Source organism: Phaethon lepturus, unplaced genomic scaffold (assembly GCF_000687285.1).
Source record: "Phaethon lepturus isolate BGI_N335 unplaced genomic scaffold, ASM68728v1 scaffold12890, whole genome shotgun sequence".
Lineage (NCBI taxonomy): Eukaryota > Metazoa > Chordata > Aves > Phaethontiformes > Phaethontidae > Phaethon > Phaethon lepturus.
This window is the reverse complement of record NW_010511298.1, coordinates 18,191-42,469: the sequence shown is the minus strand read 5'-3', so window position 1 is coordinate 42,469 and position 24,279 is coordinate 18,191. Positions and strand designations below refer to the sequence as shown.

General features: G+C 44.3%; 1 protein-coding gene across 1 annotated transcript in view; it reads left to right on the top strand.

Annotated features, from left to right (window-relative positions):
• Positions 1 to 6,130: 6,130 nt before the first annotated feature.
• The window catches only part of LOC104614011 (neural-cadherin-like), a gene marked incomplete at both ends in the record, with an annotated part of 35,323 nt that continues 17,174 nt past the window's right edge, over positions 6,131 to 24,279 (top strand). Inside the window, 13 exons of the mRNA XM_010283528.1 lie at positions 6,131 to 6,313; positions 6,844 to 7,038; positions 7,489 to 7,714; positions 8,993 to 9,197; positions 9,593 to 9,704; positions 13,424 to 13,673; positions 14,593 to 14,735; positions 16,080 to 16,252; positions 16,600 to 16,768; positions 18,054 to 18,224; positions 22,042 to 22,214; positions 22,343 to 22,510; positions 23,441 to 23,690. Of these exons, the coding sequence (XP_010281830.1) occupies positions 6,131 to 6,313; positions 6,844 to 7,038; positions 7,489 to 7,714; positions 8,993 to 9,197; positions 9,593 to 9,704; positions 13,424 to 13,673; positions 14,593 to 14,735; positions 16,080 to 16,252; positions 16,600 to 16,768; positions 18,054 to 18,224; positions 22,042 to 22,214; positions 22,343 to 22,510; positions 23,441 to 23,690 (2,418 nt within the window). The remainder of the gene's footprint in view (positions 6,314 to 6,843; positions 7,039 to 7,488; positions 7,715 to 8,992; positions 9,198 to 9,592; positions 9,705 to 13,423; positions 13,674 to 14,592; positions 14,736 to 16,079; positions 16,253 to 16,599; positions 16,769 to 18,053; positions 18,225 to 22,041; positions 22,215 to 22,342; positions 22,511 to 23,440; positions 23,691 to 24,279) is intronic.

The window sequence follows — 24,279 nt, the reverse complement described above, 5'->3', positions numbered from 1 at the left end:
GGATGGCCACTGCCTGCCGTCATCACAGAATCACAGAATCATTAAGGTTGGAAAAGACTTTCAAGATCATCAACTCAACTGTCAACCCAACACCACCATGCCCCCTAAACCATGTCCTTAAGAGCTACGTCTACATGTTTCTTGAACACTTCCAGTGATGGTGACTCCACCACGTCCCTGGGCAGCCTGTTCCAATGCCTGATCCCTCTCTCTGTAAAGAAATTTTTTCCTAATATCCAGTCTAAACCTCCCCTGGCGCAACTTGAGGCCATTTCCTCTCGTTCTGTCGCTAGTTACCTGGGAGAAGAGACCAACACCCACCATGTTTTGTGCAAGCTGCTGCCTGCGAAACGCTTTACCCTGCTGCCTCCACAGCTGCCCTGTCTGCAGGGGGCTCTGGAGCCTGAAGGTAACTTAAGCCTAAATAAATGAGTCCTTTTGTTTTTCTTTTTGCTTCTACTGAAACACACTGATCTTCCTAGTCTTTAGTATATCCGACTACATTTTTAAAAAATTACTCTTGAAAATTGTAATTTATAAGGAAACTGCAAATTTATAGGACAAGCATTTAGAGGACTTCTAGGACAAGTTGTATTTATACGTATATATACACACAAGATATTTTCTATCTCAAATGTAATTTTGTATGATATTTGGGATGGAAGTTTATTAACTTAGTGCGTCAGGTGTTTTCTGGCAATTACATTCTTTTTAATTTGAGGAAATACAGGTCTTTTGAAACTAATTTTGTGTTTCGATCCTGAAGATGAAACAGGTTTCTTAGCCATGAGAGTAACCATTTCTGAGGTGCGGATTTCCTGGTGAGAGGTCAATAGCGAGCCAAAGTTCCTGTTGTCTTGCCCTGCCACTGAGGGGTAACAGTGTGGCCTGACAGCACAATGAAGGGCTGTGTAGGCATCCCGCCTTGATGTCCTGTTTCAGGCTGGGTACTTAAGAAACGTCTTTGCATACCATGCTGTCTCTTCTACATTCAAATGCTTCATTTTGCCAGAGGGGATATAATCAAAACATAAACGACCATTTTTCATGCGGATTTTTTACTTCTCAGCTTCCCAACGTTAGTCCCGTCAAACCCACATCAGTCAGTGCCGCTCTAATCCTCATCTCGGGAAAAGAAAATGACTTCTATCACATTTCCTCCTTCCATTAAGGGAGGAAAATAAATGCTTAAAGGAACATGGAATTGGTAAAAGCTTGCAAGAACAGCCACCTGCAGTTTAAAATCCTTTTCCAGTTCTTTCTTTGCTTTCATGCTCTCATCCAAGCATGGCGCAGCTACATCTGCTGAAGTGTGTTTAGCCCTCAAACACAGAAAGTTAGCAGCTCTTCATTGCATGGATGGCCACGTGGTGAGTTCCCCCATCCTTGCACTTGCTACGTCCTAACCCTTTTACTTAGATTCCTCTTGGCTGGTGGTTGGTTGACATCCCTTTCATGCCATCGCTGATGTGCCTTTCTTACATTTCTTCAGCTCTACCTTGAAGAGATCGGGGGTAGAGAGGTAGAGCTGAAGCCTTGGAGATATACTGGTATCTCAAGCAAAACCAGCCCCTTAATATTCTCCTCTAGACTGATCATACCAAGACTCTTTTTCAAATGTGTGATACAGATGACTGGTGTTTTATCCCGTTGATAGTCTTGTTTCACAGGCTATAGAGCCTAGTTTCCTGATTACTTACTTCCTTTCAGTGGATGATTCATATTGACAAAATGGGTGAGCTGTACCATCACTGGGTGTTGTTGCATTTTGATTTAATAGGATGCTGCGGTTGTGTCAGTGGAACAAAATAAAACACTATTGATTTCAGAGGCTTGATCTGTTAATGCTTTTGCAGTTATGACAGTCGAAAAACCAATGCATTGCTGGAAAAAAAAGCTGCTTTATCAAGACTCTTTTTGTTTCACTGACGTGTTTCAGGTCAATGCAATAATTTTCCATAGTATTTGATTACCGCGTTTCTGTAACACCTTAAAATCCTTGAGTTGCTCATGCCTGGTGTCTGTGCAAAGAGGAGACAGCTATCAGAACAGGCATGTTTGTATTCCTGAGCAGCAAAGGCTCAAAGTGCTGCTTCGGAACAGCTTTTTCTGAATGACAGGGCAGCATAGTGCTGTTTGACTGGCCTCCGGTTAGCCTCTGGTGCATGTTCAATACTGCTTTTTTCAGAGTTTGGGATTTGCTCCAACTTAGACCTGACCTTTGTAACAATCTTTTCTTCACAGAATTGTAGAATCATTTAGGTTGGAAAAAACCCTTAAGATGATTCAGTCTGAGACCGTTAACCTAGCACTTCCAAGTCCACCACTAAACCATGTCCCCAAGCACCACATCTACATGGCTTTTAAATACCTGCAGGGATGGTGACTCAACCACTTCCCTGGGCAGCCTGTTCCAGTGCTTGACAACCCCTTCCGTGAAGAAATTTTTCCTAATATCCAACCTAAACCTCCCCAGGCGCAACTTGAGGCCGCTTCCTCTCATCCTGTCGCTGGTTACTTGGGAGAAGGGACCAACTCCATTCACTCCCTGCCAGGATTAGAGCTCTCCTGCCTGTGTGCAGATAACCCAGGCAGGTTGCTTCAGTTTAAGTTTTGTTTACTTGCACAGAGAGAACACCTCTGCTCCTTCAAGCCTTAAAAGTAGAAATAAATCCTGAAGTGCTGAAGGAGTGAGCCAGATCTCAGCTGCAGAAAGACGTTCCACCTGATATCTGAAGTTTATTACCACCTGCTGCTGTACCACAACCCTCCGGGTTTGGCCTCACCCTGTGTTTTTCGTTTCGTGTGCGGTGCTGTCTGTTTCTAGAGTGGCGTTCACTCCTTCCCTCGCTTCTTACCTTTAAGCGAACAGCAAAATAAAACACGAGGGGCAAAGAATGTTTGTGCTAGAAATTCCCTCAAGCTGCTGGGGAGCGAGTGACACATGAACATGTAAGCTTCAGAAATCAATGAGATGCAAAAGCTGAAGGGCAGGGAGATTAAAGTGTGATGGAAAGGATTTAACGGTCTTGCTGGTACCCCGTGGCCCTGCCTAGCGGCAGGCTTTGCCATAACAAAGTGATTGCTGGCAGATAATGTCTAGTCAGATCTTAAAGATCTCATTGATGGATGATCTCTCACCTCTCCAGCCACTATCAAATGCTCCATTATCCATATAATTAAAAAATGGCTGGGGGATTTCCATCTAACACAAATCTTTTCCTTGGGAATGAGAGTTTGTTACTTTTTGTTTCGTGGGGTAGGGAACAGCTGTCTGACTTCAGAGTCCTTCGGCATCTTGTAGCACTGTTAACATGTCCCTTGCAGTATCCTGAAAACCTCCAGGTCTTTCCACCTTTCTTGACAGGCCATGTTTTCTGGTTGTGTTCTTTGCTCTTCTCTGGACACTTTTCAGCTGGTCCACATCTTTCTTGACGTTCAGTCCCCAGAACTTTAGTTCCCTGGAACAGGTTACTCAGGGGAGATTGTGGAGTCTCCCTCCTTGGAGATATTCAAAAGCCATGTGGACACAGTCCTGAGCAACCAGCTCTAGGTAGGTCTGCTTGAGCAGGGTGGTTGTACCAGATGACCTCCACAGGTCCCTGCCAACCTCAGTCATCCCATGAGTCTGTGATATGAAGCTTTGCTAGTGTCACGATTTTCCCAAGGTTCAGTGAGGGCTGAGTATGAGTTGGCAGTGTGCCCAGGTGGCCAGGAAGGCCAATGGCATCCTGGCCTGTATCAGAAATAGTGTGGCCAGCAGGAGTAGGGAAGTGATTGTGCCCCTGTACTCGGCACTGGTGAGGCCGCACCTCGAATACTGTGTTCAGTTTTGGGCCCCTCACTACAAGAAGGACGCTGAGGTGCTGGAGCTGAGGAGAAGGGCAACGAAGCTGGTGAGAGGTCTGGAGCACAAGTCTTATGGGGAGCATCTGAGGGAACTGGGGTTGTTCAGTCTGGAGAAGAGGAGGCTGAGGGGAGACCTTATCGCTCTCTACAACTACCTGAAAGGGGGTTGTGGTGAGGTGGGTGTTGGTCTCTTCTCCCAAGTAACAAGCGATAGGACGAGAGGAAATGGCCTCAAGTGCACCAGGGGAGGTTTAGATTGGATATTAGGATGAATTTCTTCACTGCAAGGGTTGTCAAGCATTGGAACAGGCTGCCCAGGGAAGTGGTTGAGTCACCATCCCTGGATATATTTAGAAGCCGTGTAGAGTAGATGCATTGCTTAGGCACATAGTTAGTGGTGCACTTGGCAGTGTTAGGTTAATGCTTCGAATTGATAAACTTAAAGGTCTTTTTCAACCTGAATGATTCTGTGATTCTATGAGTCTATTTAAATACACAATTTCAGGGAGGGGGGAGATGTACTTTTTGTAAAAGTCCAGAAAACTTTTGCTAATATGAACAACACGAATATTTCCCCTGACATGGTGTCCTGAACTCAGAGAAATGTATTCCCTTGTCTGTTTTTTTTAAAGCATAAAGCTCTGTTTAGGGCTGACGTTTTGACATGGTGGTGGTTTTTACAATTCTTACAGCAGGATTAGGACTTCATTATTGATGGGTATTTAACCCTTGTATCACCTACATGGGACAATATTAAGGAATAAGAAGTATAATTATAATTCTTTGAAATAATTCTCTAGGTTTCACTCAATGGGAAAAATGCTCGACTAGATATCTGCCTCCACAGAAATTAGAACTGCCTGAATTAGACCAATGAATGAATAAAAATATTTTTTAATGCCACGTGCACACAAGTTTTCAGCAAAATGACACTGTCTATAGCTGGGTTAATTAAAGACATGTGTTTCTCAGCTCTCCCTCTTGGCTATGGATAAAATACCTACCACTATACCTACTCACTCTTGTGAGCCGTTAGCTTGTGCTGAGAGTTGTACCTTGTGTTACACTGAGAAATACAGAAAAAGAAATTCTTAGAGGAGCATGTTTAACAACTTTTTCCATGTATGCCATGTCAGTACATTAGAAAAACAGAAACCATGTAATCTAAGAATTTCCTCTGGCTAAAGAAACCATGTTTTAAATTATTTTAAATACCTAAAAAAACCCACAAAACTTCAATGAAGTCTTTTCCCTCCTGGGAATGGTTGCCTCCGGTAAATTTGTCCCGCACATATTTTACTGTGGGGTAAGGCTGCTCGTAAATACAAGGTCTTGTGTGTCAGCAGATGTCTTTATCTGTGGGTAGTTTTTTATTTAGTACCTACAGTTAAAACTGGTTTGGAATTTCTAGCTTACGTCTTGCCTTTGGTGCTGGTTTTGTCCACTGTTCACTGCTGCTGTCCTCTTCCATCCTATGTGAAATGTGGCCTTCCTGAAGGCAGAGATTAAGGGTTTCCAACATGAGACATACGAACACACGGGTGGGTGTTTCTTTTCATGGTGGTGTAGCCCTTAACAGACCTGCAACCTCAGTGCAGTTTGTTGAAGTATGTGATCATATTTTATCAGGCAGACAACATGCAGTTCTCATATGTACTTTTCTACGTCCCCAGCTTTCTACACTTAGGGGTATTTTTATTATTTGAACTTATTTCATATGTTCAATAATATATTAATTTTGATTTGAAGTCAAACCTCACAGCCACCTCTGGAACATTAATGTGCTTAGGAAAATTTCTTCAAGAAGCTCATAGGTACCTTTAGCAGCTGTTAGCAAGTTGCTGTGAGTTCAAAGGTTTGAATTTAGACATGCCAAGAGGTACAAATGCTGTGATTAAATCTCTATGGGCTATCTGCAGTAGAAGGTTCCTTCTGTTTCTTCTCTGTGAACAGCCCTTCTGCACATCAGGGGTCCACCCCGTTTGTTGGGCTGGCACTAGCAATGGCACAGCCACCCCAGGAGCAGATCTGCGGTGATCCCAGGAGTTGTCCCACTGACAGTCAACCCTGCTGCCTGCACGCCCTCAGGCCTTGCTACCTGTCAGAGATCAGAGGGGATCGAGGTCGGACACTCCATGGTGCAGGTCCTTCCAGGCTGCTGCCAGGTCTGGCAGTCCAAGGCTGGGCAGACGCAATCGTCTGCACCCATCGTTTTAGGTACTGGAGTATTAGCCCCAAAACAATACAGGTGCAGTCAACATACGTGCTTGTTTCTCTCCAGGGATTCAGGTCGAGGTGCTTGCTCCCGACCCCAGATCCTCCATGCCCAGGAGAGAGCAGTTTGTGCTCTGCTTCCCCTGCCAGTACCTAGGGCTTGCTGCCTCTGCAGCAGCAAAGCCCAAGGCTTTGCCCTGGGGGAGGTTCCAGTTCAAAGCCATGTTTCACTCACCTAAGCTGCAACCAGGTGGGATGCTGGGGGCAGAAGGGGAAGGCACATCTGCTTTTCCTTGAATATCCAGTGGTTTGAGAAAACTAAAGAAATTAGTGTAGGAGCAGGAAGGATTTTAGGAAGTTTTGGTTGCTTGCCGCTTGCACTGATTTTTAAGAGAAATATTCTAATAAGCCCTAAACCCGATTTGGTGAAACTGGCAACATTTATGCTGACTCTGTTGAAAACAAAAAGGCCAAATTTCACCCAAGTCTGGATAAGTACGCACTTAAAACTGTATCATGGCAAGTGGTGTAACAGACATAGTATTTAACATACATATCTAACTAATTAAAAGTTATTATTGAATGTATTTTTAATTAGTTGTTAACTGCACTTGATGCACATCGAGCTACCAAAGTCCGTATCGGTACTGAATTTTTTGTGCATGTGATAGGATGAATGTGATGGGCAACAGTTTGTTTACAGGTACAAATGGATAATCTTAAACTTTCCCGATTAAAGTTCATGAACAAACTGTCTGGAAATCTGTGCATCTTTTGCAGATAACGACTCGTACCTCTGCCACGTGACACTCCTTGCCCCAGAAGAGGAACTTCTGTCCTGGGGCATGTACCCATACCCCTACCTGGCACGTGTCGATCCAGACGCCCGAAAAGGCACTCTCATCTACCAGCTTGTCGCGTATTACAGTAACAGTGAAAACATCAGTGCTGGGATAACTTACACACTTATTGCAGGTAGGTTTATTCGGGGCAAGAAAAAAAAGAAAAAGTAAACTTCTGTTAAATTGCAGATTTCTCGTAATTATTTCCCATTTTATCATTTTGTTGATAGATTTTTATCCCTTGGGGAATCCTTAAAGATACAGCAAGTAGAAACTAGAGGTGCTTTAGGTAAAACGGATGTGTGGATGGGAATCTTTCTTTGCTTTCCTCCTATTTTGAAATCGATTGCAGCCTTATGGTTACCTTAAGGCTCCATTTCTCGCCTATTCTTGTCTCTCTTACGCTGCACCAGTCAACAGCATGGTGTGAGTGAGAGATACGGTGCACAACTGGAGAGGAAAAAAGAAGCGCATGCGAGGACATAGGCAGACGATTTGAGGATGGCTTGCCTTGAGATACTGAAGATGCAAATGTTCTTGCCGTGGGGCAATTTTCAGACCAGCTGTGTGCATATATTGATAGGTGGTGAAGAGCGATTTCGAGTAGATAAAGATACTGGTATTATCATGACAACTGGCTTGCCTTTGACGTGGAACAAGGAGTACGTGGTTACTGTGGAAGCCACCGACGAGTACGGCAACAAAAGCCCCTACGCTTCCATTTCCATCCTGGCGGGCTCCCGACCTCCGCAGTTCACTAACATGTCCTACAGTGTGTTTGTCCCTGAAAATACTCCAGCAGGAGAAAAGTAAGTTGTACTTTGTTAGGTGAGCTCCCTCCCCACAGTCTGAGAGGAACTTCACAGGGCACAATAAAGTGACATTTTTGTGTTGTTGCTTTCCAGGGCTATGCATATGTGTTTGCCTATGACACTTTAAAAATAGTGTTGTGTTTTCTAAACGAAATGATGCCTTTTCTGGTGCTTGAGAGTCTCCAGTGTGGCACATGGTGTAGTCTGGGATGCTGGAATTCTGCTGAAATTACTATTTTAATGCTCTTGGGGTCTTATTGCATTGCATTGTGAATTAAAACAGCAAAACTACTGGCTATGCATCTCCTGGAGCGCTTTGAGTGCTTGAAAAATACTGTCTTTTAATTAACCAGATTTGGAGTTGTTTGCATCCCGTTTGACTTATATTTAAATTTTTAGAAAGGCAAATCATTGCCAGACTCTTGAGATAACAACAACTTTGTGTGAAGTGCAAATAGATACAGCTAAGTCTCCAAGGAGCTCTGTGGTTGCGTGAAGAGTAGCTAAGCCAAGCCACAGTGGGGAGATGCTGCTGAGCTGGCTCCGGTTTTATTGTCACTGTTCAGCTTCTTGAGAGCAGAATGGGCTTTTAAGGCACCGAGTGGTGGAGCAGCGCCATAGGGCCTTTAAGGAGTAGGAAACCTCAAAATAAGCTGATGGAGTAGGAAAAATTGCTGGAGATGTGCCACTTACTCCTTAAAAGAGACTGAATGAGGAGGAGGAGAGAGATTTGTCTCCTTCCCTGGAGCATTCACTAAGATGGACTTAAAGTATACTGTCACGCTGGCCAGAGACTGCTGTGAGAGATGAAGCTTCAAAGCATAAGTCACGGTACGGAGGCAAACATTCATTTCATGTCCTGAAAAGGGGGACAGCAGAGTCTGGAAAGGCCCTGTGTTTTGTGGGTGTCCCATCCATCTCTGAACCAGTTCGTTTTCTAAATATACAGCTTCAAAGGAAGTCAAAAGTATAGTGGCTCGGTTATCTCTGTAACTGAAGCTAAACCAGGAGCTGCTGTCAAGTATTTGGAAGGGTACAAAAGGGAAGAAAAAAATGTTTTCATGTTAGTAGGGGGTAGAAATGGATTGTTATCCTAGCTATGTCAGGGTGGGCTCCCTATAGCACGGGGATTTCCAGTCTAAATGAAAAGCGGAGCCCAGCATTGACAGAGTGAGCAATTCACCTTTTGTCATCCTCATCTTCCTCTTCTAGGTGGTCAGGAGACAGCTTCTGTTGTTGTTTTGAAGCAAAGGGTTATTCTCTCATTCTTTACAGAGTAGCAGTTGTTGAGGCTGTTTCTTTCCAGAGCCAGCCTCTTTCATACACTCTGCTGACGAACCCCAGTGGACTCTTCAGGGTGAGGCAGGAGAGTGGGGAGCTCAGCCTGACCCACCCTGTGGACTATGAGAGCGAGCACCACCTCTATCACCTCTTACTGAAAGCCGTGGAAGTTGAGAGCACTCTTAGCAGCGTGGCTGAGGTACGTGGTTCACTTCGCTTCTTACCCACTGTCTCTGCAATCTTCATTACCTCGTTAGTGGGACCAGTTATAGCCTAGAAGACTCATGAAGATGCTTGGGAGGGAGGAGGCCTTATGGTGCAGGCGGAAGGGTGGGCTCTAATCTGGGCTCAGATCTAAGCTCTGTGAAATACCTCTTGGTATTTCTCTTTGGCTTTGCCTCCCATCTGCTTGGAAGTGAAGGAGGTAATACTTCTGTGTGTTACAGGCGTAGCGTGAGCAAAAGTTTAGCACTGGAGATGTAAGGATGGGACAGCAGCAAACACGATGACTGCCCAGGCGGTGTCCAGAACGAGATGCCTGTTTTCCTAAGTGCAGAAACTAAAATCTCCCCTCAGCATATCTTTTTGTCTCAGGTCATGGTCCATATCACCGATGAAAATGACTGTTCTCCTGAATTCCAGCACTCCATTTACAGCAGAGACAACATTCCTGAAACCATTCCTGTTGGCACGTCTCTACTGCAAGGTCAGGACCATCCCAGTACCTTTCGTTTCAGTCTTGCCATGAGCCTGCTGGTTTATGTTACGTGTTCATGTTCTTACTGTGAGGAAGCACTGCCTCTTCCACAGCAAGCACTGCCTCTGTAAGATGTTGATGGCTTTTAGGTACCCTGGAAGTAGAGTTGTGAGTGTCTTCAGGTGAGGGCCACTGTGCTGTGTCACACAGCTGCGCCCAAGGAGGAATCCGGTGTTATCCCAAGATCAGTTAAGGCAGCTGAGGGGCAGTGACTTAGTGGATTGCCATAGCTTGTTTCCTTTAAATCTTATGGCTGTCTTTTAACTCAGCTTGGTCATCTTTGTGTGCCCTGGAAGCAGCTGCAACTAGTTTTACTTTTCTTAATGTGTTAAGAAAAAAAAGAGTTTTTTAAATGGGCAGCTAGTTTTATCAAATAGGTATTAATGCTGTATAATCAACTTACAAAGTGTTAAAGGAGAAACCTTTGGAAAGCCTGTGAACTTTTATATTTATGGTTGTGGCTTACCAGTCATCATTCCATTTGTTGTGTTTAACATGGCCACATATCACTTGCACATAAACCCTGAGTGCACAGATGACATTTTTAGAGGCTAGAATAGTATCCTGTTGAAAGATTAGAGCTGTTGGAAACAATTTTAAGCCCCAAGTCCCAACCAAAACTTCAAGGTCACTCTTGAAATACTGTGGTTGCACAAATAAGGAGTGAATTTGGATGATGCTGCACCTCTTGTCTCAGCCTTCAGAGTCCAACAGACAAGGAACAAAAGTCCATTCTCCAGCCTGTTTTACTGGTGTCAGTTAAATGCCTTCAAAGATGTCTCGAGATCTGACGTTGTCTGTCATGATGTGACACATGCCACAGGTGTGTTCTGCTTAAAACTGGGAGAAAGCTTACAGGCTTGTTGTTGGTATTCAAACTGAAAGTAGGGGCAGGTACTGGGGTAGTAACAGGAGCATGGGCTGAGGCTTCAGGGCGGTTATGAACCATGTAAGAAAGGGGAAGTGCCTAGGCAAGACTTCGCAAAAATTTACACATCTAAGATGTATCATCTGAAGACAAAGATGTAAATGTCCTGATCGAAGCTGAACAGCTGCAGGTTGCAGTGGTGATAAGAAGCGTAGCTTCCCTTGTGTAGCCACATGCAGATAAGAGGGCTGCAGGGACTGCTTTTGCTAAACACTTGCCAAGAGAGTTCAGAGCCTCCTGTAACTCATTTTTTGGCTTCATGGCTCTTGGAAGAAGTAAGTTGATTGGAATGGTCAACTCCTCAAATTCCTAAGTATGTGATTTTCCTTAAAGAGGTGAATGCTCTTCTAAGCAGAAAACTTGTACAGCTGATCAAAAGTCACCCAGTTGTGGGGAAAAAACATATTCCCCGTGTCCAAAGCAAGCAGAACAGCAGAACGGCAAAGCTGTGCAATTGCATCCCATCTGGTTTTCTTTCCATATGGGGTACATTTCAAGAGAAAGAACCTTCTTAGAAAAGAAAATGCGAGGTGGAAGTATAGTGACAGTCGGTGAAAACGGGTGGGTGAGCACTCATTCAGTGTTGAAGGGCAGGTTAAGTGTTGGTAGTGGCTGCAAGGAAGCCGTATGTGCAGTCACTGGTACCCTGTGCTGGATGAGTGCTGTGCCACTAACTCTGCCAAAGCTAGTGTCATCTCGGGGGTGGGGGCGGGCAAAGCAGCTCTTACCCTGGCTATAGTTCCTTGAGGGGTGGGATGTTGCAACCTCAGAATATCCCACAAACAAAAATAAATGGCAATTGGAGACAGCCTTTGCCATTCTGTGGCTCACTGGTTGCTATCAATGGCAGTGAAAAAGATAATGTGATATATGCCACTTGTTAAAACTGTGGATGATGTACATGTAGGTTTTAGTCAACCATTTTTATTTTAACGCACTCAAAGTCTGGCTGGTATCATGTTCGCAGTGCTGATGCTACGCTAGCTGTGTCAGCCTGTCTACTTAGTCATTACGGGCAGATTGATGCTCGCTGCATGTGCTTTAAGATGTCTGGATGCAAACAAGCTATGATCTGAAAAGCATGGAGGGATGGTCTCAGCAGGGGTTAGCGTGCTCCTTCAGCTGCACCACTGTGCCAGCAGAGCAAGGCTTAAAGTTGTAGCTGGCAGCTTTATGCTAAGATACTGGGCTTTGAGCTGGAGTTACCGTGCACTAAGCTAGCTTAGAGCATAGGTAGAGCTAGCACAGACCTGTTTCTGGTTGCTATGTGGTCCTTGAAATACCTTTGCAAAGCAGATCAGTTTGCCGGATGGAATGAAATGGAAGAGGAATGGAATTCCCAGTTGCTTTGGGGAAGTAAGGCATGTTTTTGTCATGTACAAGTAAGCATCATGTTCCCTATGTGCCAGAAGACATCTGGGGAAAAAAAAAAGTATGATCGTTAAGCACATAAAATGTGGTTTTGTGAATGGTTACAACTCTTGGTAATGACTCTGTAGATTAAATCAGAACTTTTCAAGTCAAGTATGTTTTTCACTTTCTGCGTGTCTTTTCTAAAAACAATACTTAACCAGTAAATGTAATGGTTTTAAGTCAGCTTCATTTCAATCTTTCTTGAGTTTTTAATATATTTCATCTTTCAGTACAGGAAGAGAGTGATTAACTCTAAAGCCCTTGGTTTTATAGTCTATAACACACCTGAATATTTAGTAAACAGCAGGATTTTGAGAGATGTTAAACAAAATGTTACAACCGCCCGAAATGTAGTTTTAGAAAGAGATGAGTAACTTTCCACAGGCAGAAGTAGTTGAGTTTTTTGCAACTAAGTAGCACAGCATTTCAGTGCTCTTTTTTGAAATCTTTTGCTTCCCCTTTGAGGGGAATTAACCTCTTTGAGTTAATATTCTGATAGTGATGGGTCCCTGTTTCTTTATTTCATTTTTGGATGACGCTGTAGCTGTCTGCAAGGGTGTCCATGCACTGCAATCGCTGTTCCGCTTCCAAAAGGCCTTTGCGCTGCCTCGATGGCTGGATCTGTATCCTCCTGGTAGAATAAGGAGCTTATTTAATGCCACTGTGGGTATGAGTGGAAACCTCATTATTGGGCTAGAAAAATGGCAGGGTGAGGTGAGCTCCTGCTCTTAAAAATCGCTTTTGATACTACGTTGTGAGCTCTAGCTCTTTGTTCTGCTGAGTTGGTGCTTCTGAGCAGATGGGACACCCAAGTCCTGAATAAACACTTGCTGGGGAGGAATGTTTAATCACTCTTTGTACCTTGAAGCACCAGGTAATTAAAAAGTACTTTAGCTATAACATAGCTGGGAGCTAATTAAATTTGAATGGCATCCCCAGAGAGAGTGAGGACACAGTTTATGACTGCTAATGTTCTACCAACGTGCGTATTGATTGTGCGGTAATTACCAGTGTTGACTGCTATTTGTACAAAGCATGTTGTGTAGTATTGGGATCACGGCTCTCCTGCTCTCCTGCAAACGCGCCTTGCTGCGCTCGCTCAGGCTGGGTTGGGGGGGGAGACTTGTTTTGCTTTTTTTTCTCCCAGCCTCCTGCTGAGCTCCCAGACTCTTACCACAAAAATGAAGCTTTTATGGGTAAAATAGATTTAGGTAACAGCTGTTCTAAAAAAAAAAAAAAACCAGTATCTCAATTTGACTTCATAGGAAATAGCATAACCAAACCTCTTCTGCAGCATGACCGTTCTGTTAAATGTGTTCTCTAACAGTGCTTGCAACAGACTGCGACTCTGGCTCCAACTCCGAGATCACTTACTTCATCCAGAGCACTGATTTTTCCATCACGCGTCACGGGGTCATCAATTCTAACCAGAGGCTGAACTTTGAGCGAGCAAACCATATGTATGAGTTTGTGGTGATAGCTGTCGATAAAGGACATCCCCCTCGGACAGGGACAGCGTCTGTGCGCATTCGAATGGCCAATGTGAATGACGAGGCTCCTGTCTTCTCCCAGTCCGTGTAAGCCAGCTTGAACGTCTGCTTTGGTTTTCACAGATGCTGTTCGTGTGTGTAACCTTAACAACACTTGGCTAAATGGTCACTTGTTGTTTTGTGCAGCTGTAAGAACCAGTTAAATCAAGGCTAAATTTGTATGGAGAAAGACTTTGGAAGTTGGCTCTTCATTTCTAGATTTTATTAAAAAAAAAAACAACCCACTGGTTGTGATACCAGCATATTGACTTTATATTCATAGAGAGAGAACAGAATGAATAAAAGACCTAGATTTTGACTGTGTTGACTTCTAGGTCTCAAAGTGATTGTCCATGTATAAATGTATGACAGATAAAGATGGTAGTTAACAAACATTAAAACTTAATTTTGTCATCAGTGGATTGTATTATGACGTCATAAGGCCCTGTTTGTTTAAAATACTGTCTTTTGTTTCCTGGAGGGATACAATTTCTATTTTTTGCATAAGTTTAAAGTATGGATATGTTTCAAATACGAAATATAAATACAGTAATTTACAAAATGGTATACTGATTTACACCATCTCTGTAGTAGCTGATGCTTTCCATTAGTACATAGGGACATAAGAAATCCTGCATGACAAATATTAGTCCTGTTTCTCATCTTTCGGGGGTAAGTGATCCTGGTTTGCAGTGCAGTGTAGTATGGTATATATTGATATCTTCCAGAAGATCTTTGGAAATTACCTATACCAAAAATGCAGGATTACAGTCCTATAATAGAAACCCTATGCTGAACAAAGATGCTCGAAGTCTCATCTTAAACTGATTAAAGATTGCATAATTGCATGCCCAAAGCTTAAAAATAATTACATTCATAGTGAATTTATAATCCTTGGCTGCTGGTTAACATGGCGATGGTTATTCTGATACTGAATGTGCTGTCATTGCTCCCTTATGTCCATCAGCTACAGAACTTTCCTTTCGGAAGATGCTGGCCCCAGCACCTTAGTGGCTACTGTGCGGGCAAAGGACCCTGATGGAGATGGGCTGCTATATCTGATTACGGGAGGCAATGAGGAGGGCAACTTTGAACTGGATAGTCAGAAAGGCAAGTAAAGAGGTTTTAGAACACAGTCATTTACTGTATAATTTGTATTGACTCTGCTTCACCTGTGTGTAAAAAATCATAAGAAAGCACCAAATTTATACAATCTGCAAATGGGTGTGCTTTTTATCAATGAGAATTATCTCTTTGATATGATGCTCACTCTCCAAATATCAACTAAAATTTGAGGTCCTGGTCCAAAGGCTGTGTCGTTTAAGACAACTGAATCCTACGCTTTTCAAGCAAAATGTTCAGTGGAATTTGTTGGATGGTCACATCCAGATGGTAGTGGTCAATGGCTCAAGGTCCAGATGGAGATGCGTAACGAGTGGTGTACCTCAGTGGTTTGTACTGGGACCAATACTGTTTAATATCTTCATCAATGACATCGACAGTGGGATTGAGTGCACCCTCAGCAAGTTTGCAGATGACACCAAGCTGAGTGGTGTGGTTGACAAGAAGGTCAAGTGCAGAGTCCTGTGCCTGGGTTGGGGCAAGCCCCAGTATCACTACAGGCTGGGATATGAAGGGATGGAGAGCAGCCCTGCCGAGAAGGACTTGAGGGTACTGGTGGATGAAAAACTTGACATGAGCCAGCAATGTGCACTTGCAGCCCAGACGGCCAAGTGTATCCTGGGCTGCATCCAAAGCAGCGTGGCCAGCAGGTCGAGGGAGGTGATTCTGCCCCTCTACTCCGCTCTGGTGAGACCCCACCTGGAGTCCTGTGTCCAGCTCTGGAGCCCTCAGCACAGGAAAGACATGGACCTGTTGGAGCGGGTCCAGAGGAGGGCCACAAAAATGGTCAGAGGGATGGAAACCCTCTCCTGTGAGGACAGGGTGAGCAAGTTGGGGTTGTTGAGCCTGGAGAAGAGAAGGCTCCAGGGAGACCTTCTTGCAGCCTTCCCATACTTAAAGGGGGCTTGTAAGAAAGATGGGGACAGACTTTTTATCAGGGCCTCTTGCAATAGGACAAGGGGTAATGGTTTTAAACTAAAAGAGGGTAGATTTCGAATAGATAAAAGGAAGAAGTGTTTCCCAATGAGGGTGGTGAAACCCTGGCACAGGTTGCCCAGAGAGGTGGTAGATGCCCCATCCCTGGAAACATTCCAGGTCAGGTTGAACAGGACTCTGAGCAACCTGATCTAGTTGATGTCCCCCCTCATTGCCGGGGGGTTGGACTAGATGACTTTTAAAGGTGCCTTCCAACCCAAACTGTTCTATAATTCTATGATTCTATGACTACAAACTGAACCAACAATACAGCAGAAGAGAAATGTGATGGTCACTTGATTTTATTCGGTTTTTTACACAGTAAAATAAAATGACACTTTATGCTTCCAAATGTAGGTATCATCAAACTCCGCAGAAACCCACCGCCCAGCCTGAAAGGGCCACAATACACACTGAACATCACTGCGATAGATGACAATGCCTCGGGGGGACCCACCCCTCTCAGTAGTTTTGCTGAAGTTATTGTAGGAGTTAATGACATTAATAACAACAAGCCTGTCTTCAGAGAGGTAAGATGTCTTTTTGCAGATATCCTTTTCCCATCCATAATTGGGGTTATAGACTCTTCTTGGCTACTGGTGATTGCTGGTGGATGGAAGGGACTGTGTTTGCAGAGCAGAATGAATCTGTAGGTGAACACACAGCCAGTTTTCTTCATACTTAAAGAGCAAAGTCTTCATTCTCTTTTTTTTTCCTTCCTCTCCCTTAGAGCTTGATTTCTTTGTGAGTATAAGTAATAGAAGTGATTTTCTTCTGAGTTCTTCGCAGAAGTGCTGGGAAAAAATATTGACACTGTGCAGAAAATTCATGTGGCTCTGTGTAATAAATAGGATTGGATGTTTGGATGTGTTTCTAGTGCGCTTTCTACAGCGAGAGCACCTGGGTTCTGGAGAATCAGCCTCCAGGCACGTACGTGCTACAGGTGGAAGCCTACGATGCAGACCTCGGCGTTAACGGGGAGGTGAAGTATGGGCTCATGCACCGAGATGGAGCTTCCTTAGGCTTCAGCATTGACGCAGACACAGGTCAGTAGCTTCAGGTTACTGAGATAAAAAGAAAATGCTGTTGTATTGTAAGGAGAATGCCACTGTATGACTGTGTCCATGTGGGCTCAGGCTTTAACAGTGCAACTGCAGGGTTAGCTATAGCAGCTCGTAGAATAAACACTGGAAAAAGTTCAAAGTATGTGGATAGCCGTGCATATAGATTAAATTAAGATGATAGTGATTTAATTGACAAATTAAGTAGGGAAACAAACCCCAGCTCAATTAGAAGATAAAACAGCTATTCTGTATCAGTTATCTTCCTATTGGGTCAAGTGTGGCTATAAAAATGCAGAGCAGAAAGTTTGATTCTAAAAGCTTGAGTTTGTTCTTCCCTTTAACGTGGCCAGAGACTTCTTCAAAATGAAGACTTCTTCAAAATGGGTTATTTCTCATCTCACGCACCAATAGGAGGTCCAGTGCAGTGCGTATAGAGGCAAAACCCTCATACCAGAATAATGGTAGTTGTAGTGATGGACAGTCTTGATGTGTTACAGATGAAGGAGTTATAAAAGTTGTTGAAGTTTCTACAGTCAAAGAGTAAGATGTGATATTTGCGTGTCCAGGACAGCACAGAAGACTGGAAGGACTGACCACAGAGCAGCAAAATCCTGGTCCCTAGCATAGTAAGACATAGGTCTGGAAGTGGCCTCCAGAAGGCCAATTTAAAGTCACTCAACGAGAAGAAAAGATCTGAGACAGGGAGAGACTTGGTCAATAGAGAGGAAAAGCTAAATACTGGGAGAAAATTGTTCGATTTCTTAACTGAGGTATGTGACTCTACCCTGTTTTAATCTGTTCAATGAAGCAGCCTCCAGCTCCTGTAGGAGAGATTACTTTGGGTACATCACTTGTGCCTTCTGTGGTGTGACTCTTCCCCAGAGTAATAATAGTCTGTCTTTGAAATACTCGGTTACTTGGACCATTGCTGGAATAAACCTGAGAGGCCTCTCGATGAGGAGGAGAAAGTCCTTCTGTTCTCCATGAGGCATGAGATAGCAAGGTACTCAGACTGAAGCTCCTTATCAGGGCAGCAGGAGAGAAAGCTGTTGACTCCTGGCAGCATGTGGCATGTGAGGAGCAGAGAGGAGAGGAGAATTGGAGTTGGTCTTGGACAAGACGTGTTCCAGGGTTGGTGTGGATTATGCTTGATGGTTGTGCTGCATGTGGTCAGAGCTTCCTCTTGTGTGGGAGACTTGGTGGTCCCTTTCTTCGAATTTAGTCCTGAGGCTGTAATGCACAGAAAAGGAGGTGTCTCTGTTCCCAGGAGTCATCACAACCACGCTGAGTTTTGACCGGGAGAAGCAGAGGGACTATACACTGTCTGTTACTGCTACTGACCAGGCACAGGAACCGCTGATTGGCGTGTGTCAGATCATCGTCCTTATTGCTGATGTCAATGACAACGATCCCAAGTTTGAGAACAGTCGCTATCAGTGTGAGTGTTTCTTAACTACCTGTCCCAGTACCACAACATGAACCTGGTTAGTAGTTCCTTATAACAGTGGTCACTTTTTTAGGTGACCAGTCTTCCTTTGCTGCCAACTAAGCCAGTTACTGGTCAACCCATCATCAGTGAAAGCAAGCAGAATTGATCATTGTCCTCTTTATTCATTGCAATACTCTTAAAAACACTGACAGTCTTCACTCCTACGGATCAGGCAGGTCTGATCCCTTCCCTTTGCAGCTTTTCCTTGCCTAGTTTTTCTGCACTCTGGATTTTTATTCCATGTCCCAAAACACAACATGACATCCTAGCTGAGAAGTCAGCGCCGACTAGAAGAGCAATTGTCATCTGTGTCTCTTTGACACAGCACCTCTGTTCGAATAGGCTGGAGTGGTATTTATGTCTTGTCAAACAGCCCCAAATCCTTGGCTTCTAGCCTGTTATTGGCTGTGAGCCTTGATGCCTCCTGTAACTGTGCTGCTGAGCTAGCTTTCCCCGTTTGCCCTGGTGCCATTCCCTTTCTCATCCCCACATGATGTGCTTTTCATCAGTCTTTCATTTAATTTACTTGATGCTTCTCCAGTAAAATCCTGCACTTCAGTAGTCTCAGAGCCTCTACACTTGACGTCACCTACAAGTGACAAGCGTACTGTCTAATTGCTGGACTAGGACAGGCCCTTTCTTGCGTAATTACCTTGCTAAGAATGGCAAAAAATGTGACAATAACTCCATTTTGGAGATGTTTTACCAGTTCTGTGGAAATATCATGTAGGACAAAGCAGTGACCAATGCCTTATTAAAATGAAGATGGCTCATAAGTTGTCTTTAGCATCACAGAGGCCAGCATTTTAGCAGGATTCAAAAAGAGGTTGGATGCTTGCATGGCTGAATTTTAACAAGGAGAAGTGATCTGCTAGGAAATAGTCTAAATATACGTCCACACTTCAGAGGCATGCCCAAGGACGGAAAGAAATTTGTGTTGCACCTTTTAGAGTATCTTACAGTGACTATCTCCAAGTGCCAAGCTGGTTAAAACATGCAGATTGGGAACAGCCATTTCTGTGTTCCTACCAATGGTTTCTGCAAACCTGGCCAAAGCAGCACTGAGAAGTCAGACGGGAGTGGTCTTACTGGGGAGAAATATTTTTGGACAGAACAGAGAAGTCCTTGAGGTAAAGGTAATGTTTATGCAAAGATGAACATCTCTACCTTTAAACATGTCCTTCAGGTGTAACTGCCTGGGATTATTTTTTTTCAAAAGTAGTGAAGCTGAGAGGTTGCATTTGGTAATTGTGATTACTTTGGCACTTCTGAGGAATGGGCAATTTTTTTTCTTTTTCCATGAACACAGGGAACTAGCAAAGGTCCTGTAGCAAAAGCTGTGCTTTTGGATGGGGAAATGGCAGATAATGAGGTCACTTTATGCATAGCACTTTTCCAGCATCTATACATAAGTAATCAATGTTTGCACGTCACAGAATTAAAAATAGCTTCTTCTCTAACAAGATCAAATGCCATTAGTCATAGGTTTCTATTCTTCCTGGAAACTGCTCGTTCTTTATTCCTCTGCCCTCGAATGTTAGTCAAATCCCTGATTTAAGCCGTGCATTTTATCATCTGCTTGCAAAACAGACATTAAATAAATGATTAACTCTATGCAATAGGGATAGTATAGTAAGCATTAGAGTTATGCCAGCAGCAAGCAGAAGTACATAAAATGTGAGTGTATGGCCCTCCTAAGTAATTTTGTATTTTTTCTTACAAAGCGATTTAACAGGATTTGACTATAAAGGAATAAATTTAAACACAAGGAAAGGATATTTTACAGTGTTTCTCAGCAATAAATTCCATTTTCATTAATCTATTTTAGTGCCAGTAAATCTCTTCTGAGAGCAGCTTTTGGCTGTTACTGATGTACCAGGGACATGAATCCTAGGCCAATTAAATGTCCTGGGGGATGAGGGAAGCTAATTAAAGCTCAAATTTGTGTTCATGGAGCAAGCAGTGGTGGTGGTTTAGGGTTTTACTGCCCCACTGCCACAGACTGTAGATATTAAGGAAGAAAACCAAAACAGAAGACATGGCCACTCCACTTAATAAACAGTGTGCAGATCTGATTGTCCCACCTCAGAAATGCTAAAGGAGACACATACAAGGGAGATCAAAGATAGGAAGCAGTTTCTGAACAAGAAGTGATTAACTAGACTGACTGGGTTGTCTAAACCTAACTGCGACAGCCATCACAGAATCAGAGAATGGTAGGGGTTGGAAGGGTCCTCTGAAGATCATCTGGTCCAACCCCTCTGCCAAGGCAGGATCACGTAGGGCAGGTTGCACAGGAACACGTGCAGTCGGGTTTTGAAGGTCTCCAGGGAAGGAGACTCCACAACCTCTCTGGGCAGCCTGTTCCAGTGCTCCGTCACCCCCACAGTAAAGTTCTTCCTCATGTTGAGGTGGAACTTCCTGTGCTGTAGTTTGTGCCCATTGCCCCTCGTCCTGTCACTGGGCACTACTGAAAAGAGACTGGCTCCATCCTCCTGACAGCCACCCTTCAGATATTTATAGACATGGATAAGGTCCCCTCTCAGCCTTCTCTTCTCCAGACTAAACAGCCCCAGGTCTCTTAGCCTTTCCTCATACGAGAGATGTTCCAGTCCCTTAATCATCCTCGTAGCCCTCCACTGGACTCTCTCCAAAAGTTCCCTGTCTCTCTTGACCTGGGGAGCCCAGAACTGGACACAATACTCCAGCCTTCCCACTGCCAGGGCTGTTTCAATACACTGGGCTGATGGAGCCTTAGTGCATGGAAGGGGCTCAAAAACCCAATCTGGCAAGCACCTGTGGCTCCTTGGAGGAGGAATTGGGACTGGATGGCTGAGGATGGAGGGAAGAGCAGGACCCAAGTCAGATCAGAGCAATTTAAAGACTGGGTGTGGAAGAGAGGCAGCCGGCAGGCATGCGATAGCTTTGTATAAAATTGTGCCTTGCAGAGAGGAGGGGAGTAGGAAATGACTGCTCGTGATTTCCCATAATTTTGTTGGTGTCCCTGCCAGAAATCAGGCTTTAGGAAGACAAAATTAATTATTCTTCTGTGCAATGGGTACTTCAACTGTGCGATTCTTTGCCACCAGATTTTTAGATGATGTTTATAAAAGCAGGTTCAAAGCAGGATTGCTCTGTCTAGGCCTACGGACACAAAGACAGAGCATCTGTCTCAGGTGGATTGCTGGGAACAGGGAGCAAGACCTCAGGAAAAGAGCATGTATAAAAAGATCATAGCACCCTTGCCCTGGGCAGCTTCTCCAAAACACGGGGTGTTGCGGAGGATCTTCATTCGCTATGACCCGAGCCTTCACGCTTGGTGATTGCCTACTGCCTCCTGCGGGCGACGCTGCCGCCGCCACTCACCTTCAGGATTAATTCAACCCACAGAGAGTTCCTTTTGATGCCAGAATTCCTTTTGATGCCAGCCTGCTTTTATCAGCAGCCGAGCCCGGCTGGGCTGTGATCGCAGCAGCGGGCGCGCGGGCGGCCGCGGGGAGAGGCAGGAGTGCTGGCAGTGGCGCGGTCGGTACAGCTGCTTCACCAGCAGCTCGCTGAACAACCCCGCGTCTCAGGGGAGAGGGAAGGGGAAGCTAAAAGAGGACTGTAGGCACTCTGTTACTGACGATACTTTCTAATTTGCCTCATGATGGAAACATTTAATCTCCCGAGAAGGCGACTATGAGGTTTTGCAGGCGTATTTCTATTACACTCAGCCTGGTAAATCAGTGCAAGACCTACTGACACAACCTTTGTCTTTCCAAAGATTTCCTCAGCGAAGACACTCCCGTGGGGACCAGTTTCCTCCGTGTTGCAGCTCATGACAATGACCAAGGAGTGAATGCTGCTGTCACATACTCAATGTTAGAGCATCAGCTGGAATACTTCCAGATCAACCCCAGCACGGGCTGGGTATATGTGAACCGCCCGCTATCCCAGGTAATGCGACTCTCTGCTTGGAGCAGAGCAGCCTCCAACCCTTCAAATTTATTGCAGAAGGTTAATTGAAATCTCTTTGATTTGTACAAAACGGTTTGCAAACGTCCTCAATCTTCTTCGTTTCATAGACAACGCGCGTTAGTCGCTACGTCGTGGCGACAGATGGAGGGAACAGGAGCAGCACTGTGGAGCTGACGGTAACTGTCACTAATGCGCTCAGCCAGCCGCCCCGGTGGGAGCAGAGCAGATACTGGGTAACCATCCCGGAAAACACCATTCGTGACACCAGGATAGCGGTATGTTAGAAGTGCAATTAGTTCCCTCCCTCATCTTTTCATTTCATCATCTTCCTCTGTTGTGCTCTGTCTCCACGTTGAGAGCGCATGGATGCCCACTCGGCAACCTCACTGTGTTTCCTTCGAGCCTTCACAGCTGGGTAGCCCGTTAGTGTTTGTCAGGAGTACCTGTTGCAGAATAGGCTGGCATTTCAGCTGGCCGCAGTTTTCCCAGTGACGTCTTACACCAACGGCCCTCAGGGTGTGCTCCCGCAGGCAGCGGCTTTGAAGGAGAAGCAAGACCCGTGCCCTGCCTGTGTGGGAAATCCTTGAGTGTTCCCACCAAGGGCCAGCTCCTCCCTCCTGCATCCTCAGTGGACCGTGCTGCCTGCCTGCATCTCTCCTACAGCTTTTCTTAGTTTAGCACTACAGCATGGAACAGCTGTCGTTTGCTCTGGGCTCTTCTAACCGAAACCAATTAGTTTTTGACCTGCACAGACGTATTCTTTAAGGATAGTCTCTTCCGTAAATTGTCAGATAATTCCTGCCTTCCTCCTCCTGCATGTAATATCCAAGCACTTGCAAACAGTTTTGTTTGTATCTTGCCTGGTAAAATGTACCACTCAGTGGAGAAACAGTCTCCTTTTGGATGGCTTTTGTTTTGGAAGGAGGAGAGAGGAGGGATTTCCTTTAGCTGGTGATGCAGTTCTTGCTTGGCACATTTACAGGCAGGCAAATGTGCTGCTGATTAAAGACCTGCATTGAACCTAAATGTTGTAAAATGAAACTCACCTCTTTAAGCTGTTGCTCTTTTGTCTGTTATCCAAGTCATACAGGCATGCATGTTCTTGGAGAACACATATGTCCGTATGTTCTTGCCGTCAAACTGAACATTTAACACTTGCAACCCTGCGCTTCATGAACATATGTGGTGGCTCTTTTCTTCTTCAGACCATCAAAGCCACATCCCCTCATGGTGATCCCAGGGTTACGTATAATCTGGAGGAGGGTCAAGTTCCAGAGACTAACATGCCAGTTCGTTTCTATCTGAAGCCAAACAGAGCTGATGGATCTGCTTCTCTTCTAGTCGCTGAACCACTTGACTTTGAGACAACTAAGTTTTTTACCCTGACAGTCCGGGCACAAAACGTAGCAATGACTCCTTTAGCTTCCTTTACCACTGTTTGTGTGAACGTAACAGGTAAGCTTTGCTGCTGTTAGAACGCTCAATATTCTTGTTATTTTTAGTATAACACCATAAATTAAGGTAACACCTGTGAAATGCCAAGCCACCTAAGAATGCCTTGTACGTTTCTGTGCTGTAAAAGGAAGTTGTGCAGTCATTAAAAAGGTCTGCTTGAGACATTTTCTAAGGGCTATAAAATAATGTGATAATGCAAAAATGGGCCATGTGAACATTTACGCAACACTAGTGCTTGCTTTTATAAGTGTAATTGCAAAGATTTTCTTTTGATAGGAGGGAAAATCTAGTCAATAGCCCCAAGCTATTGAAAGGAGATGAGTATTACTAGAAATGTTTTGTGCTATAGAAAGAGAAATAGCTCAGATAGATATCAAGCAGAAACCAAATCTGTTTAAGGCTTGTTGTTACATTCAGAATTTTCTATTTAACACTGCGGTTAAAACTGTAGAAATGAAAATGCAATAGGTACAGTTTTCAAAGATTTGATCCAACCCCCCTTATAGTGGATCTTTTTGTAAGGCTCTACCATAGATCCACATAGCACTATAAAAACCTGATTTTAATCCCTGCTTTCTAAAGCGTTAGT